The sequence below is a fragment of the Delphinus delphis genome, chromosome 20 (assembly GCF_949987515.2).
Source record: "Delphinus delphis chromosome 20, mDelDel1.2, whole genome shotgun sequence".
Classification (NCBI taxonomy): domain Eukaryota; kingdom Metazoa; phylum Chordata; class Mammalia; order Artiodactyla; family Delphinidae; genus Delphinus; species Delphinus delphis.
The window spans coordinates 10,939,871-10,960,901 of NC_082702.1; the positions used below are offsets into that span (position 1 = coordinate 10,939,871).

At 42.6% G+C, this 21,031-nt stretch overlaps 1 protein-coding gene across 11 annotated transcripts; it reads right to left on the reverse strand.

The window, feature by feature from the left end:
- Nucleotides 1–1,916: 1,916 nt before the first annotated feature.
- On the reverse strand, nucleotides 1,917–19,244 carry ZNF45 (zinc finger protein 45). 11 transcript variants are annotated; one of them, XM_059999562.1, is made up of 10 exons: nucleotides 19,196–19,217; nucleotides 18,010–18,051; nucleotides 16,620–16,646; nucleotides 16,049–16,130; nucleotides 11,953–12,103; nucleotides 11,782–11,854; nucleotides 10,315–10,361; nucleotides 7,570–7,741; nucleotides 6,931–7,026; nucleotides 1,917–4,790 (listed from the first exon to the last, which is right to left on the reverse strand). In XM_059999562.1, exons 7-10 carry the CDS (start codon nucleotides 10,327–10,329, stop codon nucleotides 2,962–2,964), a joined length of 2,112 nt encoding a protein of 703 aa, XP_059855545.1. In that variant the 5' UTR covers nucleotides 10,330–10,361; nucleotides 11,782–11,854; nucleotides 11,953–12,103; nucleotides 16,049–16,130; nucleotides 16,620–16,646; nucleotides 18,010–18,051; nucleotides 19,196–19,217; the 3' UTR covers nucleotides 1,917–2,961. The 11 variants fall into 11 exon arrangements, 6 of the variants coding, with proteins under 6 accessions (XP_059855545.1, XP_059855544.1, XP_059855541.1 ...); XM_059999561.1 differs by lacking the exon at nucleotides 18,010–18,051 and having other exon boundaries at nucleotides 19,196–19,244; XM_059999558.1 differs by lacking the exon at nucleotides 19,196–19,217 and having other exon boundaries at nucleotides 16,576–16,646; nucleotides 18,010–18,799.
- Nucleotides 19,245–21,031: the final 1,787 nt, after the last annotated feature.

A 21,031-nucleotide genomic window follows, 5' to 3' on the forward strand; every position in this document is an offset into this window, starting at 1 on the left:
AGGTTATGGAAACAACACCCCACAGACTTGGAACAGGCAGTGAAGCCTCCTTATTAAAAGGAAATGGTATCTACAGGATACGGCTTGAACCCTCAGGCATATCCAAACTACAGGCGAATGAGGCTTTTCCCACCCTCTGTCCTTTGCCCAAGTCCACAAATCCAGGAGGGATTGGCCCCTCCTGGCCACATTGGCCATCCGTGGGGCCTCTTGGGATAAACCAAGTCCCAGTGGAAAGGGAGTCCATTTATTTCAGTCAGCAGCACCACATCATTCGTGATGAGCCCAATGGAGAGATACCACTTTCCATCCCACGACTGGGACATCCCGAATAAAGGATGAGAAAATTCACAGAGCTAATTGTAGTCACTTTGACACTGGAGGACACCATCAAAAAATTATGTCATTTTTTTCATATTTTTACAGACTCCTAGACTGATTCAGTTGATGGGCTCGAAATAGATTTCACATTCAGGCTTATCCCCTATGACAGGGCCTTCCACATTGGCAATATATTACCTCTCAGACCTCATGTATTACAATGAAAATTTCCCATCTCAGCTCCTACCCTGACTCCCAGAGGTGGCTCATTTAAATGTCGTATCTGTCCCATTTACTCCCATATCTCAAATAAGCTCAAGTATTACCCTCATCTTGGGCCCCAGATGCTTATATTTGGGGCCAAAATTCATGGCATCTCCATGTCACTGGCCCTAACCCAAACCCTACCCTCCCAACGTGATTATTGGTGGCACAGCCCATGAAGGTCTATACCAAAGGGTGAATGACCCTTCTCTCACCATCAAATTGATTTTATTGGGCCATTGTGCCAATGTGCTGACACAAACCATTTTGTCCTCACAATGACTGATACATAAACAGGTCTACTCTTGGCTTATCCTTTCCAGGGTGCTAACCTCACCACTATAGCCCTCATTAGAACTTGGTTTCCTCTGGGCCCCCAGATATCATGGACTCTGATCAGGATACACACTTTAGTGCTCATTCAGTTCAGGCACAGACCTTACAAGAAAGCAACACTTGCAACTTTCATTTGTCTTATCATCTACAGATAAACAATGATCTACTGAAGGATGCCCTATTAAAATTACAAAATGGATAGTGGCTTCCAAATGGCTCTTTTACACACTGCCTTATTTACCCTGAACTTTCAACCTGTAGGTCCCAAGACAGTCTGTCAAAATGCAATTAAGGGACCCATCCCCTCCTCTTTCTAGTCTCTCTAAAATACCCAGACAGAACTCCCTTTCCCAATTAATGACACCTCTCCACTCACCTAATCTAAGAGGAGAACTGAAAAGATTCTGGCAGTGTGTGCCAGATTGACACTCAGTTCTAAGGCAGGTAATAGAATGAGACCCATTGAGAAGTGAGGACCCATGACCCCCACAAAAGGCTATTCTATAGGCTACAATAAAGCTCTCTGCCAAACCTTCTATCCTTCCCCAACAGAGTTTTTTAAAATTATTTATTTATTTATTTGGTTGTGTCGGGTCTTAGTTGCAGCTCGCAGGCTCCTTAGTGGCAGCTCGCTGGCTTCATAGTTGTGGCATGTGGGCTCCTTAGTTGCTGCTTGAGTGCTCCTTAGTTGTAGCTCGCCAGCTCCTTAGTTGTGGCATGCGAACTCTTAGAGCCTACGAGCCACAACTAGTGAGCCCGCAAGCCACAGCTACTGAAGCCCACGCCACTAGAACCTATGCTCCGCAACAAGAGACACCACTGCAATGAGAAGCCTGTGCAACGCAACGAAGACCCAATACAATGAAAAATAAATAAATAAAATAAAGTTATGGAAAAAAAAAAGAGTAGAAAGCTGGGGCTGGTGGAACTGTTAAATGTCTTGATTGTGATGATATAATATGATAGTAAGCATTTGCCAAAACACAGAATGATCCACCAGTCGATTTTACTGTATATAAATTATTCCTTAATAATAAAAGAACATGAGCATATAGGATCTTCATAGATGCCTTTTACCTCACTGAAGAATTTTTATCATGGATACTGAGTTCTGTCAATTGCCTTCTGTGAACCTAGGATGATCATATACTTGATGAAAAGAATCCAGACATAAAGAGTACATACCAAACACACAGGAAGCTCAAGAACAGACAGGCCTAATTAATACATGGTATAAAAATCATAATACTTGTTGCCCCTGGAGGTGGGAATGACAAGAATAGTACACAAGGCAACACTCTGGTTTAATAGAAATACGGTATATATTGATCTTGGTGATGATTACACAAATAGATACATTTGTCAAAATTCATGAAGATGTAAACTTATTTATGCATGTGGCTGCATGCGAATCACATCTCCAAAAAGAACTGTTAGCATAGAAAAGTGCTGGCCACAACCTGGTGAACTGACTTCTGGACCCACTAATGGGTTACAACCTTGAGCTTGATAAGCACTAGTTCACAGGACCTGCAGGGTTGGGGAAATGAGCCCAAGTGTCTTATTTAATCCTCCAAGCCTTGGAGAATTCCTCCTTCTACAATTTTATAGAAATTTTTAGAGAGGAACTGAAAGAAAATTTCAAAAGTGATTATTCTCCCTTTTACTCATTTAACATTACTGGACACCTGCAGTGTGTTCGGCGCTGAAGAGGCAGAGTGGACTTGGCCGTCAACAAAGTCCCAGCCCTCCGAGAGCTTCTATTCTGGTGGAAGAGATTTGGGCATTTCCATCTTAGTACTTTTGGTTACCTTCAGCTCAGACTCATCCCTCTTAAGCCTCTCTTCTCTGTCATATCTGCTAAATGTCAAGGCTCTGAAGTTCTTATGTCTCCACGCCTATGAGGCTTCTCTGCCGTGTGGTCGCCCAACCACACAGACATGTCGAGCTCTGGCAGAAATACTCTTTTATCAAACAGATGTTTTGTCTTCTACGGCAGGACTATTTCAGCACCCATTTGAGGTATTAAACTATGTAATTTTATAGAGCTTCTTTGCTGTACGTATTCTCTGATGAGGGACAGTCCTTGTCACCCTCATCCCCAGCATGGACTCGCTGATGAATTATAAGACTTGAGCTCCAACTGAAGCCTTTCCCACACTCCTCACATTTGTATGGTTTTTCCCCTGTGTGGACTCTCTGATGGGCTTGAAGGTATGAGCTCCAACTGAAGACCTTACCACATTCCTCACACTTATATGGTTTCTCTCCAGTGTGGACCCTCTGGTGGGCTTGAAGGTATGATCTCTGTCTGAAGCGCTTACTGCACACATCGCATCGGTATGGTTTCTCTCCTGTGTGGACTCCACGGTGAGCCAGAAAATTTGAGGCCCGACAGAAGCCCTTCCCACACTCCTCACACTGGTAGGGTTTCTCTCCAGTGTGACACCTCTGATGGGCCTGAAGCTGTGAGCCCACACTGAAGCCTTTCCCACACTCTGCACACTGGTATGGTTTCTCTCCGGTATGGACTCTTTGATGCACTTGAAGGCTTGAGAACTGACTGAAGGCCTTCCCGCACTTCTCACATTTATAGGGTTTCTCTCCCGTGTGGATTCGACAATGAACGTTAAGATCTGAACTCCGGCTGAAGCCCTTCCCACATGTACCACATTTGTATGGTTTTTCTCCAGTGTGGCCTCTTTGATGGGCCAGAAGATTTGAGGCCTGACTGAAACCTTTCCCACACTCCTCGCACTTATAGGGTTTTTCTCCTGTATGGACTCTAAAATGAATGTTAAAATCTGAGCTACGACTAAAGCCCTTTCCACATGCATCGCACTGATATGGTTTCTCACCACTATGGCCTCTCTGATGGTCCAGAAGGTTTGAGGCCCGACAGAAGCCCTTGCCACACTCCTCACATTTGTATGGTTTCTCTCCCGTGTGGCTTATCTGATGGGCTTGGAGGTGGGAACCCACACTGAAGCCTTTCCCACACTCCTCACACTTAAAGGGTTTCTCGCCTGTGTGGATTCTACAGTGGATGTTCAGGTGTGAGCTGTAACTAAAGCCCTTGCCACATGCCTCACATTTGTAGGGTTTCTCCCCAGTGTGGATTCGCTGATGAGCCTGTAGGCGTGAACGCCAACTGAAGCCCTTCCCACACTCTTCACATTTATAAGGTTTCTTTCCTGTGTGGGCTCTCTGATGGATGTGAAGATAGGAGCGCTGACTGAAGCCCAGTCCACACTCCTCACATTTATAGGGTTTCTCCAATGTGTGGGCTATGGGAGGAGCTTGACAATGTGAGCTTTTCCCGACGTTCCTCCCACACTCCTCAAATCTGTGTGGATCCTCTCCAGTGGGGACCCTCTGATGATGACGAAGATATGACCTCTGACTGAAACTCTTACACGACATATCATATTTGTTCAATCTTGTTCTACTGTGGACTCTCTGATGGGCTTGAAGACTTGAAAGCCGACGGAAGGCGTTTTCACATTTTTCACACTTGTAGGGCTTCTCTCCGACGTGGGCTGTCTGGTTCATTTGAAGGTGAGAGTCCCGTATGAAACCTTTCTCACACTCCACCCCTTTGTAGGGTTTTTCTCCAGCGTGGTCTCTGTGGTGAACTTGAAGATGTGAAGTCTGATTGAAGTCTTTACCAAACTCGTCATCTTTACTGAGTGTGCCACCTTGTTTTTCCATCTGAGAGCCAGTTCCTTGAATATTTCCCATGGAATCTTGACACCTGGTTAATTCCTTTGTAACCTGTTGCCATATTTGTGAGCAGAAAAGCTCTTCATGTGGCAGATACCTTAATCCAACTTCCCGAAGAGTCTCCATGCCATTTAGATTCTTGTCTCCTAAATGGATAAATAGAATTTAGAGATGGGGCATGTGAATGCTTTGCTCAGAGATGTCAAGATTATAAACTTAGGCCCACACCATAAGGCTTTACTGAACCTCGAAAAGCTTCTGTTTTTCTTTAACATCATGTATCATGTTCTCTGATTTACATGCCTCCAGACACCAAGAGGTGGCCCACCAGGCTGTCATTCACTACACATTAGTGGAATCCATTTAGAATCATAGTAAGTTTCATAGGTGAGATATAAATTAGAAATATGATGGCTACAGAGCAAGAAAAATACCTCCTAGGGAATGTTTACAAAGACAAAGCTGTACCTTACTCAAAGCCTTATCTTCTTTGCTGTAGCAGGTGGCTAATAAACAGCTTCCACATAATTCTGCCTACTGCATGCACATCTGACCAAAATGCTCAAAATGTCTAGTAAGACCCTTAGACAGATTATCAGAGGATGTCCCCAGGCAATGTTGAAAAACCTCTGCTTTATTTTAATGGAAGTTTACTCCAATGGAAGGAGACTTTGAGGCAATAAATAAGTTGGAAAGATACATGTCTGGGAGAAATACCTTATCACCTAAGGCCCTAAAGTTCAGAGTATAAGCAGAGAGTGGTTCTTTGCCTCCTCCTGGGAAATATCCTTACAAATGGGCTGTAAACTTTACTTTCCCTGGCCACAGAGCCAGTTCTTCACAACACTGAAAGGGTTAGCTGGAAAAAAAATCAAAGCCAAGTTTTGGAATTAGTATGTTACTGTAATAACATACATTATTCTAAAACCTCATAACAGTAAAGTTCCTACAACCACCAGGGGTAAAAAAAAAAGTGAAAAATTAGAAGTTTATCTTTTACAATAGAGCAAGAACTTGCGAGGAGGAAATAAATAGGGCATAATACAGAGTCTCGAAATCAACATTGGACCAGAAGAGTTACGTTCTCCTTGGAACTCTATTCCACCGATCAGCCATATAGCTTGCTACTAATTTCTTTTCAGGTGTCTTTTCAAATAACACCTTATCTGTGAGGCCTCTTTTTTTTTTTTTTTTTTTTTTTTTTTTGTGATACGCAGGCCTCTCACTGTTGTGGCCTCTCCCGTCGTGGAGCACAGGCTCCGGATGCGCAGGCTCAGCGGCCGTGGCTCACGGGCCCAGCTGCTCCGCGGCATGTGGGATCTTCCCGGACCAGGGCACGAACCTGTGTCCCCTGCATCGGCAGGTGGACTCTCAACCACTGTGCCACCAGAGAAGCCCCTGTGAGGCATCTTTTACCATACAATATCATATAGTAAATTCTCCCTATCCATTCTACGCACCTGGCAATCTCCATTTGCCTTACCCTGTTTTGTTTTTACACAGCACATATTCCTATCTGACATACTACATACATCCTTGATCTTTTTCATTTATGTCATCTCCCACTTCAATGCAATACCCATGAGGACAAGCATTTTGTATTATTCACTGGTTTATCACCACTCCCAGAACCCTGTCTGATAGAGTCAGTGTTCAATAAGTACATGTTGAATGGATAAATAAATCGCAGTTTGACACCTCTGTGAGAGTTAGAGCCATGTTACAAAAGTAAAAGAGGTTTTTCAAGTAAGTTACACATAACAGGAAAGAAAGTGGAAACAGCCATGTTGTTGGGAAGCTGAAAGTCTTCACTAGATGCAGGGCTAACCTATGTGGATGTTGCTGATGAGAAATCGTGATGATCAAAAGATCAAGGAATTCCCTGGCGGTCCAGTGGTTATGACACCACACTCTCACTGCCAAGGGCCCAGGCTCGAGCCCTGATCAGGGAACTAAGATCTCACAAGCCACATGGTGTGGCCAAAAAAAAAAAAAAAAATCATGGCAAAAACTGGTGGGCATATGGGATATCATAAGCCACTTTCAATGATGGGATTTTATTCTGAATCAGTAAGAAGCTACAAGAGGTTCTGAGCAGAGAAATGACAAGATTTGAATTTAAAAGAGTCACTCTGAGTGGAGAATTAACTGTGAATGAGCAAAGCAGAAGAGAGAGCATTACAAAGACTGAGGCAGTAATCCACAGTCTAGGTGCTGACTTGGACCAGAGTCACAGCTGTGGAGGCAACAAGAAGCAGGACAGACTCAGGGTCACACGGCTCTCACCCAAGGAGTGACGGCTCTGGGTTGCTATCTTTATCATCCAAAGCTTTTCTTCTCTCTTTAACTGGGATATTACATCTGGTGTGAATGATTGATGCCCTGCAAAAAAGGCAAGGAAAAACATTTAAAATCAATATGTTAGATGCCCAAATTAAGAGAAATTGTGGCTCCCACTGCACTGTCTTCAGGACATCAAAATCAGTGTTTTCCAAACTTTTAATTATGACCCATGGGAGGAAATACATTTTATGCAAAAACCGAGGATAGGTAGACATAAGCATAAATTATGGGAAAACATTATTTTCATCGCACCCTTTTCACCATTTCTCACACTATTCTTGGCAATGGGCCACAGTTTTTACTGCAACATGCAGTTATTGCCAAGGGCTCTGGTATCTTCTATCCTATTTTATTTCGATTCCCTAAAGAGTGTCATGACCTACTAATTGGAGACGACCACAATTTGAAAAGCCAGAAAACATACAGCAGTCACGTGGTCAATTAACAGTTCATTTACAAACACACTTTGGCCTGGGGAGAAAGACGAGAAAACGCCATCTCTGAGTCTCATGCTGATTAGAAAACCGGAAACCAGTTCAAGAGCTCCAAAGCCTGCCCATTCAAGGACACGTAAATAAATACCACAGGGGCTGATGCGATGTTCAGTCCCAGAGTGCCCTTCCTCACCCACTGAGACCAGGTTCTGGAAGTTCTCCAGCATCACTTCCTGGTACAGCTTCTTCTGGGCAGAGTCCAGCAGCCCCAGCTCCTCCTCCGTGAAGACCACGGCCACGTCCTTGAAGGTCACCGCCTCCTAAGACATCAAACACACTCCATCTGAACCTTGCAATGCAGGCCCCCTGGTGAAAGGGCAGCACTGAGGAAAGTGGGGACGATGTGTACGAAGTGGTTCCAGATTCTGAGAGACCAGAGTCAATTTTGCCATAACATAAACATTCCCCATAACTCATTTATGTTTTAGATTTTCTTCCTTTCACAATAAATGTGGAGAAGAATAAATTTTTACATAGATTTTTGCTTCCCATCCAATTATTTTCTTAGGATAAGTTCCAAAGAGTGAAAACTGCAATGTCAAAGAATAGGCAGCTTCAAAATAATTATGTACAACAGCAGATTTTCTTTTCAACTTTTCCCCTATTTTATCCTCCTCCAAGAGTATTTAAGTATCCCTGATTCTCTAAACCATATACATTGAATATAACCATATTTTTAAATCCTAGGCAATTTTATCAGTAAAAAACAACTTATTTGGATTATCTGTACTTATTTGATAATTAATAAGCTCATCATATTTTCACATATTTACTAGCTATCTTCATTTTTTTCTTCAGAACCTTGCCTGTTAATGTTCTTTGCTCATACTCCAATTGGGGTTTTATCTTAGGATTCTGTAAAATCCCTATTAGAGATTTTAAGCTTTTTTTTTTTTAGGGTGTGTATTATAAATATTTTTACCCACATTCTTCTATTGTTCTTGTACAGCTTTGGGTACAGCATGCTTTCTCATCCTTGGCACTCCTGACATTTGAGGACAGATGACTCTTTGTTGGGGGTGGGGCAGGGGGCTGCTGAGTTCACTGTAGGATGTTTAGCAGCATCCCTGGCTTCTACACACTAGATATCAGTAGCACTCCAAAGCTGTGACACTAAAAATGTTTCCGGATGTTACCTGAGGGTAATTAAGAATCACTCGTATACAGCATTGTTTTAATTTTTCATACAAAGACTGTGTTCAGTGCCAGAGCCCTGCACATTCGGTGCCTTATATGAGCAACAGAGGTCATGGAGAAGAAGGGGCCACCAAGAATGATCTATGGTAGGGACAGTATCATCTATGGAGTCTTCCACCCACCAGGACAACTAGGCACTCCACAGAATAGGCTAAGTCCCAGGTGGAGAATTCTTTTCCCTTGTCTCACTCTCTTTATCCAAGTAAAAATCCTAGGAGTCTTTTTTGGATCAGTTGGATCTTTGGTTTCCTATGTGAACTTGAGCAGTTTTCTGAAATTCTACAATCCTGTTTCTTTGTCATTAAAATGCAGAGGAGACCAAGTTCGGCCTCATAAGGCTGGTCTGAGACTAAATGCAGTTAAGAAATGAAAAGTCTCTGTACAGGTCTTTCTGTACTTTTAAAATTAAGTACATTAGTACTTTGAAAAAATTCATTAATATGTGAATAAAAAGTATAAATCAATAAATAAAACATGCACATGATATGATTCAGACATGGGTAAGAAACAATCTAGCTTTCTTACATGAAAATATCTAATAATATTTTCTCTGTGTGAAGCGTTAGTTAGATCCTGGTGCACTCTGCCATTCTGGAATATTCTACATACAAAATACCTGAGGTACTGCATAGCAAACGTACTTTGTCAATTTAGAGTACCTAGAACATTAAGACCAAAGAATAGCAAATTCTTCCAAATTCCCTTTTGAGGAAATTGGTTGTATTAGGAAAACTGTTATTACAGTGTTTTGTTTTTAAAATTTATTTTTATTTATTTATTTTTGGCTGTGTTGGGTCTTCTTTGCTGCGTGCAGGCTTTCTCTAGTTGCGGCGAGCAGGGACTACTCTTTGTTGCGGTGCACGGACTTCTCACTGCGATGGCTTCTTACTGCGGAGCACAGACTCTAGGCACACGGGGTTCAGTAGTTGTGGTATGCAGGCTCAGCAGTTGAGGCTCGCGGGTTCTAGAGCACAGGCTCAGTAGTTGTGGTGCATGGGCTTAGTTGCTCCATGGCATGTGGGATCTTCCCAGACCAGGGATCGAACCTGTGTCCCCTGCACTGGCAGGTGGATTCTTTACCACCGTGCCAACAGGGAAGCCCCTTCAGTGTTCTTTAAAATGGTAAAAATTCTAAACTACCTAAATGGCCATGAATGGGGAAAAGTTATGAGACACACACACCCCACCACACACACACAATGCACACAAATTCAAGGGAATATGATGTTGCTATTAAAGATGTGGGATATATAATATCAATTAGAAAAGGTATAATTTGAGAGGTTTATGCTACAGGAATTACAAATATACAGTTATGAACGCATATGAGGAAAAGAACATGGGAAAATGAAGACAGTTGTTTTGTAAGGGAAACAGTAATAACGTGAGAGATTTTTTTAGTTGCAACTGACTTTTTCTGTTCTACTCTTACCTGTGAAATTATAAAAGGTGATAAAACAACAAAAATAAATCAAACAAAAATAAAAAGTAGGGATCATTCGGCCCTCTTCTTGGGAAGAGTTTTCCAAATGCCTACTGTTCTCTTTAATCTTTCCCAAGAAAGAGAAATAGGATGCGTCTTATCACTGAGAAATGAGGTGACAAGTTAACACCTAGAAGGGCAAGCCCAACTCACCTTGAGCTTGGTCATTTTGTCCTCCTCCTTCTGGGGAAGCGCTGAGTCTTGGGCAGGCACAATGGGGGAAGGAGAAAAAAGCCGTCAGAGTCTGGCCAAGGGTGTCACTGACCCATATGGCTGCTTACTGTGAAGCAGCAACAGTGCCGCTTCCTCAGGGTGGCCTGATGAGCAAAGCCTGGGCTGGACTCCAGATGCTACTCACCCCTTCAGCCAAGAGCCCCTGGGCAGTGAACGAGCCACCCAACCACACACAGGCCCTCATACAAGTTCCTGTAGCTCTCAGGGTATGATTCTGATTCTGGGGAGGGCGGAAATTGAGAGTAAAGCACCCAGGTTAAGAGAGTAATTTCTGGGGCCAAATGTCTAGGTTCATGAAACTGTGACACATTAGCTGTGAAATCTTAGACAAATTATTAGTATCTCTGTGCTTCAACTCTTCCATCTGTAAAAATAGAGGGATTATCAACGGCTATCTCATAGGATTGTTGTAAGAATTAAATAAGTAGGCAGAAAGTTCAAAGAACACTTTCAGGGCACCTTATTTCTCAGTAGCAGCAGAAAGCAGGTAATATTCAGTAACACAAAACCTGTCCTCACCAATAGCTTTAATGGAGCCTTAAAAGGCTGTTGCTTTGTTGTATGAAGATCACATTTAACCTCTGCAATATCTGTTATTCTCTCTTGGTTTTTCATATTTAATTTGATGCCTTTGCAGTAATATTTAAGATTACATTGATTTTTTTTTTCCTGTGTAAAATACACATCACATAAAATTTTCCATTTCAACCATTTTTTAGGTGTAGAGTTCGTTAGGTGCGTTCATATTGTTGTGAATCATCACCACTAACCATCTCCACATCTTTTTCACCATCCCAAACTGAAACTCTGTACCTATTAAACACTAACTCTCCATTCCCCTTCCTCTCGGTCCCGAGTAACCACTATTCTACTTTCTCTATGAATCTGATATTGTGGATGACAGCTTTTTCAAAGATGTAAGACCTTGACAATTTTTTTTTTTTTTTGCGGTACGTGGGCCTCTCACTGTTGTGGCCTCTCCCGTTGCGGAGCACAGGCTCTGTACGCGCAGGCTCAGCGGCCATGGCTCACGGGCCCAGCTGCGGATGGGATCTTCCTGGACCGGGGCATGAACCCGTGTCTCCTGCATCGGCAGGCGGACTCTCAACCACTGCGCCACCAGGGTAGCCCCAGACCTTGACAATTTGACTTTGTTAACAGTAGGGCCTTAAAAACACTATTATCATGGAGATGAAGAAAAATGAATAGAATCCTGTGATTTAACAGTAAGTTAGTGAACATGCCACTTAAATGAACAAGCTAATCATAGTAATGATGAAAACAACAAAAACGGCAATGTTTAACATTACATAAGCACTAAGTACGTGTTAGGGACCTTGAGAAGCACTTGGCACGCATTGTTCCACTAAGGTACCTCCCACATACCTGTGAAGAAGCTAGGGGTGTACTAGCCGTGTGACTCCAGTCTGATCACCTCCACCTCCGTGCCTCTCCTCAACTATAACAAGGAGAGAAAAAAAAAAAGAATGTCAGTCCTAGGGTTACTGTGGTGGATGAACGAGCTAAATGCCCTTGGCATTGTACCTGGCATTTTACCAAGTTCTCAATAAATGATGATGATGATGACTGTTGTTCCCACGTAACAGATGAGGAAGCCGAGGCTTGGTGAGGTCAAGGGGCAGGGGCGGAACCTGAATCCAGCTCTCACAAAGAAGCCAGTCTTCTAGATCTTGTCTCTCTGCTGCTTCTAAAGAAAAAAATAAACAGATGGGAGTCTGAGGTCTCATGCAAAGAGAAATGAGAGCTTGAGAGCTAGGGATAAAAGACTGACATAGAAACAGGGAGAGAACTCTGAAGCCAGATGATCTGCTTGAAGGAGATGAGAACAGGGTTGGGAAGGGTGTAGGCTCTGGAATCAGACCCCCAGTATTTGAATCCTGGCACCTCCAACTTGTTACTACTTAGACCCAAGGTCTGATCTATAAATTAGGGATGGTTATAATAATAACAATAATTATTATAATTATAATACAATATATTATAATTATATATTATATAGATATATAGATAATATATTCATATAATATAATTATGTATAATACAGTAATATAATTACAATAATACATAGGAAGGTTAGTCAGTCTAAGTGACTCTCCATAAAACATGTGGAACAGTATCTGGCAGCTTAAACATTCACTAGGGCTGCTTTACATGAAATAGTCAAGGAAGCTCTTCCTTGGGGTGGCTGCAACCGCACACGGCTTGATGAGCAGACGTGGGCAGGATTCCAGACGCCACTTACGCCTTCAATCGAGAGCCCTGGTGCAGTGAACGACCTGCCCAACCACACGCAGTGGCCCTAATACAAGTTCTCGTAGCTGTCAGAGTATGATTCTGATTCTGGGGAGTGTGCAAACTGAGAGTAAGATATCCAGCTTAAGAGATCAGTATTAGTTAATTATTGGTTCATTAATTACTTATTAGTTTATTATTATTAGCTAGTCCTACTCCAGATAGAAGAACCCTGTATGGAAAGGGGCAGTGTAAAACTTTCCAATCTTAGAAGAGATATCCTTTCAGGATTTGTAATTCACCTTGTTCTGACTCTATATTTGTCCAGTGACTTCTGCTCAGTAAGAAGTGCTTTACAGGGAGATCTTTCCACCACCTCTGTGGAAAGGGGATAATCAGTAAATCACTGTCTGTTTTGGGATTAATAGTAACTCAGCTTTACATCCCAAGCACCTAAAGCAGTGCCTGTAACAGTGATCACTTAGCAGTCAGTGTCAATGTCAGTGTCCTGACACATGAGCCCCCCCATACAGGTTCATTCCAGCAGAGGCACATAAAAAGACTAGACTAGTTGGTCAAAGGTCTCTTTGAGAGGCAAAATTCTGAGGCTGCTCCCACTTGGGAGGATTGGGAGAGCGGGGGTTTTATTTCCAAGTTTTTCTTCTAGGTCTTCCACAATATTTGCAAGATCAAGGTCATCTTTGGAAGGAAAAGGGCCTCTGGATTTTTAATACTATCTTAGGAAGGTGCTTCTCACCCTTCAAAGTCAATGTCTAAAGAGACTCCTGTTACAAAATCCACAGAGTGTGTCCATAAAAACACTGAGAATGACAACTATTTAATTGCCTGCATGATTAGCACTAGACAGGATAACTTGTTAACTCTTCATTAAAAAACGAGTGTATTAATTCAATGAACATTTATGGAAATCAGACTAAAAGATACGACTACTCAAGTTCACAGTCTAGTGATTAGGAAACCAGCAATCACCCTGCACATTGCTAAGTACCAGAGTAGTGAACTGGGTACTTTAGAAGCACAAGTTATGGGCCTTGGGGTCCACACTTGTTTGGAGCAGGTTCTACGTCAATGTGGCTTGATCTGAGTCCTGGAGGATGACTGAGTTCTATTAGCCAGAGAGAAGCAGAATCTCTGAAAAACCTCAAGAGAACAAATGTTACGACTGTAAGTGAACACAAACAAGAGGCAGAAAAAGCTGGCAGGAAGGCAGGATTCAAACCATAGTGACGGGCGTCCCAGTTTATCGGCAAGTCAGCAGGAAAGCAGCAAAGGAAGGGAGAGTCAGAAGATTCCTTTGGTGTTGGAAACAGATCACTCTCCCAGCAAATGGGAGATCTGAGGGGGAAGGGGCTGGGGCCAGAGAGACTGTTACCAGGGCCACACCAAGAATCACGTCCTTCTTTATTTGAATGTCACCTCCTCAGACAGTTCCTCCCTACAGAGAATTTCAATCTCCTAATGACATCCCAACACTTCTGACCCCCCCCATCCCTGCTTAATTCTTTTCTCTTTAGCACGTATCCCTCTTTAACATCCTACTAGGTATTTTGCTCATTTATATTCATCACATCTGTCCCGCAGGGAGTTTTGTTTCTTGCTGTGTCCCCAACAGTTAGGACACTGCTGCAGGCGCTTGCCAGGAACTCAACAAAGATTCACAGAATGACTGCTGGAACGAAGAACTGAAAGACACACCATGTAGATCAGGGCCTCGTGATTTATCTCCCGAATCATTCATTCAAAACATAATTACTGAGAGCCTGCTCTGTGCCAGCCAAGGAGCCTAGATGTGAGAGATACAGCAGTGAACAAAGCAGGCAAAGACCTTGATCTCATGGAGCTGATAGCATAATGGGGTACCAGGGCAGTAACACACTGATAGTGAGAGATGCTTTTAAGAAGAATAAGGCAGGGTAAAGGTGTAGGAAGAGATGGAAGGAGGGGCTGGTACAGAATAAGTTTTTGTCATGGAAGGCTTCTCTCACCTTTGAGCAGAGACCTGAACTAAGGCAGACAGAACCATGCAGGTATCTGATATCTGAAGGACGAGTAATTTAGCCGGAGGGAAACAGAAAATATTTTTGTTAAAAAGTCCTGAGTCAGTTCTCACTACCAGTGTGTCTCAAATTTTAATGTTCCATGAATCAACCGGGCGGGGACCCTGCCAAGATAGAGGGTCCTCTGTCTCACCCCCAGAAATTCTAAATCAGGAGATCAAGGATGGGGACGAAGAATCTACATTTCTACTAAGATGCCAGGTGATGATACTGTTGGTCCCTGGATCAAAATTTGAGTAGCATCAGTCAAAAACAGCCCTCTTGGGACTTCCCTGGTGGAGCAGAGGTTAAGAATCTGCCTGCCAATACAGGGTACACGGGTTCGAGCCCTGTACCCCGGTCCAGGAAGATCCCACATGCTGAGGAGCAACTAAGCCCATGTGCCACAACTACTAAGCCTGCACTCTAGAGCCCGTGAGCCACAACTACTGAGCCTGCATGCCTAGAGCTCGTGCTGCACAACACGAGAAGCCACCGCAATGAGAAGCCCACGCACTGCAATGAAGAGTAGCCCCCGCTTGCCACAACTAGAGAAAGCCCACGCGCAGCAACGAAGACCCAACACAGCCAAAAATAAATTAATTAATAAATAAATAAATAAATTTATTTTTTTAAAAAAGCTCAGACCTTATCTAAAACTAATTAAATCAGAATCTGTGGAGGTGGCTTGCTGATTCCCTGCATATTAAACAAAAAAATTGAACATAAACATCGATTGGAAAACAAACTTACGGTTACCAAAGGGGAAGGGGGGGGGAAATTAGGAGTTTGGGATAAATATATCCATGCTACTATGTATAAAATATGTCACCAACAAGGACCTACTGTACAGCTCAGGGGACTATACTCAGTTTCTAGTAATAACCTATAATGGAAAAGAATATGAAAAAGAATATATACATATATGTATAACTGATTAACCTTGCTGTACACCAGAAACTAACACAACATTGTATATCAACTATACTTCAATTAAAAAAAGAAAAAATAAAAGGATGGATTCTTTTTAAATGTATATATACACACATGTATAACGGAATCACTGTGCTGTACACCTGAAACTAACATGACACTGTAAATCGACTATAGTTCAATTTTTTAAAAGAATTCATTTTTTTTCTAGGAAATTTGTTTTAGTGCATGACGATACTAGGCATGATCATACATTAACTTTTGAACGCTCCGAAAAAGTTGGTGGATTCTACATCTCCCCAGAAGTAAGTGAGGTATCACACAAGCATGTGGTTATACACTGTCGTTCTATTTTTGTTCTCTAATCACAGGCTGTAGCCCTTTTGGGCAGCTGCATGAATCACACTTACTGAACAACTCCTCTCTGCCGACCCCGCGCTGGGCACTCCGAGAAGAATATGACCAGATCCATGAATCAGAGGACCCTGTAGCCTAACAAGAGAGAGAGATGAAACTGAGAGTTACATGCTCTGTGGCAAGTGCAACCCCAAAGGAGCAAAGGAAATTCATCATTTTCCTTCCATAACTGCAACTCTTTCTAACTTTCTCATATAAATATAACATTCTTCTAGTTGCCATGTGTGAAAATCTTAGAGTTGCTGTTAATACCTGTTATGGGCTGAATTGTGACCCCCCCCCCCCAGCCCCAAACTCATACATTAAACTCCTAATCTCCAGGACCTCAGAATGTAATTGTATTTGGAGATGGGCATTTAAAGAGGTGACTAAGTTAAAATGAGGTCATTAGGGTGGGCCCTAAATCAATCTGACTGGTGTCCTTCTAAGAGGAAATTTGGACACAAACAGGGACAGTAGGGGCACGCACACACACACAAAGGAAAGACAGGGAGAACACAGCAAGAAGGCGACCACCTACAAGCCAAGGAGAGAGGCCTCAGAAGAAACGAAACCTGCTGATACCTTGATCTTGGACTCCCAGCTCCAGAACTGTAAGAAAATTAATTTCTATTGTTTAAGCCACTCAGGCTGTAATACTTTATTCCAGCAGCCTTAGCAAACTAATACAATCTCCCCTCCCTTGGTCTTCGTATATAAACAACTTATAATAATTAATTTTTAAGTCCTACTAACTCAGCATCTGGGTTTGCTTTAAAATACTCAATGGGAAAAATGTGTGCATGGGGAGAGGGAGATGCAGCAAGATTAGTAAGGACTGAAGCAGGGTGACTATTACAGAGGAATTCATTATATTGATATTATACTTTGGGTTGTCTGGAAATTTCCAGAATTAAGAGTTAAGGATATGGGGCTTCCCTGGTGGCACAGTGGTTAAGAATCTGCCTGCCAATGCAGGGGACACGGGTTCAAGCCCTGGTCTGCGAAGATCACACATGTCGCAGAGAAACTAAGCCCATGAGCCACAACTACTGAGTCTGCGCTCTAGAGCCCAAAAGCCACAACTACTGAGCCCGTGCGCCACAACTACTGAAGCCCGTGCACCTAGAGCCCATGCTCCACAATAAGAGAAACCACCACAATGGGAAGCCCGCGAACCACAACTAGAGAAAGCCTGCACACAGCAAGGAAGACCCAACACAGCCAAAAATAAATAAATAAAATAAATTTACAAAAAAAAAGAGTTAAGGATATGAATAATCTGATAACAATTTTGTATAACATAAATACACACTGAAAAACTGACAAACAGAAATGCACTGAAATGTTAATAATCATCAATATCCTATACGTCTATGTCCTATATATGTCATACATATCCTAAACGTTATAACATATACATCTATATTGGTAATTCTTAATGTTTTTCATTACATCATATCTCTACATTTTCTGAATTCTCTACAATGAATGTGCACTTCTTCTATAATTGGAATATAAACTATGAATATTTAAAATAAGATTAAATGAGAATGCTTTCAATTTTTTTTTAATGTATTTACTTTTATTATTTATTTTATTTTCGGCTGCGTTGGGTCTTTGTTGCTGCGCGTGGGCTTTCTCTAGTTGCAGCGAGCTGGGGTTACTCTTCATTGCGGTGTGCGGGCTTCTCATTGTGGTGGCTTCTCCTGTTGCACAGCATGGGCTCTAGGCACGTGGGCTCAGTAGTTGTGGCTCGCGGGCTCCAGAGCGCAGGCTCAGTAGTCGTGGCGCATGGGCTTAGTTGCTCCACAGCATGTGGGATCCTCCCGGACCAGGGCTCAAACCCGTGTCCTCTGCATTGGTAGGCGGATTCGTAACCATTGCACCACCAGGGAAGCCCTCAAATTCTTATAAAGACACCCAAACTCACTAACCCTGCTTTCAAATCCTCTACAATAAAATTCCAACCTACCTCCACAACTTGATGCCAAATGCCTCCTCTGCAGCCAGTTTCCTATGGTTGAATATTTCGATAGACTGTTTTTCTATTTTGTTTCCTAATTCCAATTTTGGGATTTTAAACTAGGGGACCAAGGATATCCAAAGATATAAGGAACGCAAGCCCTAGACTCAAATCCCACTGCTCTTAAGTAACTTATGCTCTTTCTATCTCCATTTCCTCATCTGTAAAATAGAGGTAATAAAAGTGTTCACTTCATAGGGCCTTGTGAAGGTTAAATGCACTAATTTTTATAAAGCCCTTAGGATGACACTTAGGACTCAATGTTTAACAATTTTGATTACCACTCATGCCCTGTACACGATCTACATATTTTCATAATTATTTAACAGTAACTGAACGCTTTTGTAGCAGAAATATTTACTAATGAATAAAATACCTTCTACCACTGGAACAGAAAAGGAAGATGCTATAAGTCCTGCCACGGTGGGGCTCTGCTACCAGAAGCCCTGGGCTCACTCCTCTCTTTTCTACAGCCTCCCTTTTCAGATACCAGGGCAGGAGAAGGAAAGGAGGCTGGGAGACACAACGATTTTGTGGTCCTGGGAAAACTACAGCGGGTATCTGTGGGTGACCCACTTTTTCTTTAAAAACGGGTCAGAAGTCGTCCAGGCACAGCCTCCTTTCCGGCAGGGATCAGAAAGAATTGCCAGTGGCACTTCGAGGAGCTTCCACCGAAAGCGATGCTTTTCTGATTATCATATCATTAACAGCCGACACCTTGCCACACGCCTGATCTGTCCCAAACATTTATCTTGTATAAGGCAGGTACTCGTAATATCCCTTTTTACAGAAAAGGAAACCAAGGCACAGAAAGATTAAATTCTCATCCAACCTTATGTCGCTAGGAAGTAACAGAGCGTGTGGAAGGAAGGTACTGGGGGGAGGCGGGTTGGACGGCAAGGAGCCCGGGAGACAAACTGCCGATTTCTGTCCGCCTACAATCCGAGGACTCGCGAACCGCCGCAAACGCAGAGAATCGGGCGAGGGGAAGGCAAGCGGCCGCCCCCGCCCCTCCACCCCGCCCTCTGCCGCAGGTCAAGGCTTTTCTGCCCTGTGACCGAGGACCGAGCCCGGCTGATCCCAGGACCAGATCAGAAAAGTTAAAAGAAATCGCAGGCTCCCAAAGATCACTCACCTCCCAGAGAGAACCGAAGGCCGCAATCGCAACCTCCTGAAGCGGAAATACCTCCGACTACGCGGAGCTCCTGGACTACATTTCCCAGCATCCCCGAGAGGAACAAGAGCCGCTGCCCCGCCCCCCGGGGAGAAAGTGCCGACTCCAACATCGACGGCCTGAATCCAGTTTCCCAGAATCCACGAAAGGGGCGGCTTCGTATTCTCGCCCTCCGGTATCCGAAATGCCTCCAAACACGCACAGCACTGGATTGTACTCTTCTATTTCCCCAGCGGCGCGATTAACACATCCGCGCTTTCCTGGGGCGGAAGTGCCCCAATCGCAGGAAGCGTCGAGACTACACGTCCCAGAATCCTCTGTAGGGCTGAGCTTCCCGCCTGTCTGCAATTTTATTTTGAATCAGCAGGTGGAGTCTTGGGGCGCTTGTAGAACTTGGCTTGCGTTTTCTTTTTCTCATTGTTCCCCGACAGAAATTGGAAATATAAATGGAAAAGTAAATGGAAAATAATTATAAAGGCGTGCTATGCGTGAGGTAAAAATAGAGATCGTAAAAGGGACGGGCTGAGCTATAATGAACAATCTTCTTTACTACCTGGACCTGGAGTCACCTTTGACCAAGAACCCATAAAAAGAGGTGCAACCAATGAGACATGAGAAGCAGCAAAATTCTCCGCTTTTCCTTTGCTTTGGTTTCTTGCATGGTTAGGTAATTGGAGAAAATATTACAGTATTTAATACCACCCTACATAATATTTCGAAAAAGTTATTCTTTGAGTTCCAATTAAGAAATCACACCAAGTAATTCGTATTCCTTTTTAACGGAAATATAATTGATATATAACATTGTATAAGCTTAAGGTATACAACATGTTGATTTGGTACATTTATTTATTGCAATATGATTACCATCTTAGTGTTAGCTAACACGTCTATCGCCTCACCTAATTTTCATGTCTTTTTTGCGGCCAGAACAGTTAGGGTCTAGTCCCTTAGCAACTTTGAAGTTTATAATACAATAGTATTGACTATAATCACTATGCTGTCCACTAGCTCTCCAGGACTTATCTCCTAGTTCCAAATTTGTACCGTTACACAACGTATCCCATTTCCCCAACCCCTAACGTTTAATATCCATCATTCTACTCTCCGTATTTATGAGTTCGCCTTAAGATTCCACATATAAATGATATCATACAGTATCTCTCTTTGTCTGAATTAATCTCACTTAGCATAATCCCCTCAAAGTCCACCTACGTTGTTGCAAATATCAGCGTTTCTTTCTTTCTCATGGCTGAATAAATTCCATTGTATATATGCTACAACTTCCTTATCCAGTCATTTGTTGACAAACACTCAGGTTGTTTCCATACTGTGAATAATGCTGAAATAAACATGGGAGTGCATATACCTCTTCAAATTCCTATTTTCATTTACTTTGAATATATACCCAGAAGTAGAACTGTTGTATCATATGGTAATTCTATTTTTAATTTTTCGAGGAAACTCTATATTGTTTTCCATAATGGATACACCAATTTACATTCCCACCAACGGTGTACAAGTGTTCCCTTATCTCCACATCTTCACCAACACTTGTTATCTCTTGCCTTCTTGATGATAGTCATTCTAACAGGTGTGAGGTCATATCTTATTGAGATTTTGATTTGTATTTCCATGCTCATTAGTGATGTTGAGCATCTTTTATGTACCTGTTAGCCATTTGTATTTCTTCTCTGGAAAAATGTCTATTTAATTCTTATGCCCTTTAAAAAAAAATGGACTGTTTGGGTTTTTTGGCTATTGAGTTGTATGAGTTCTTTACATATTCTGGATGTT

What these genes read in the sequence shown, in the direction of transcription:
- ZNF45 (XM_059999561.1), bottom strand. An exon ending in ACATCGCATCAGCCCCTGTG is followed by an intron (nt 7,027 to 7,569) that starts GTATTTATTTAC and finishes CCTTTTTTGCAG; the next exon opens with GGCATCAATCATTCACACCA. An exon ending in CCAGAGCCGTCACTCCTTGG is followed by an intron (nt 4,791 to 6,930) that starts GTGAGAGCCGTG and finishes TTATCCATTTAG; the next exon opens with GAGACAAGAATCTAAATGGC.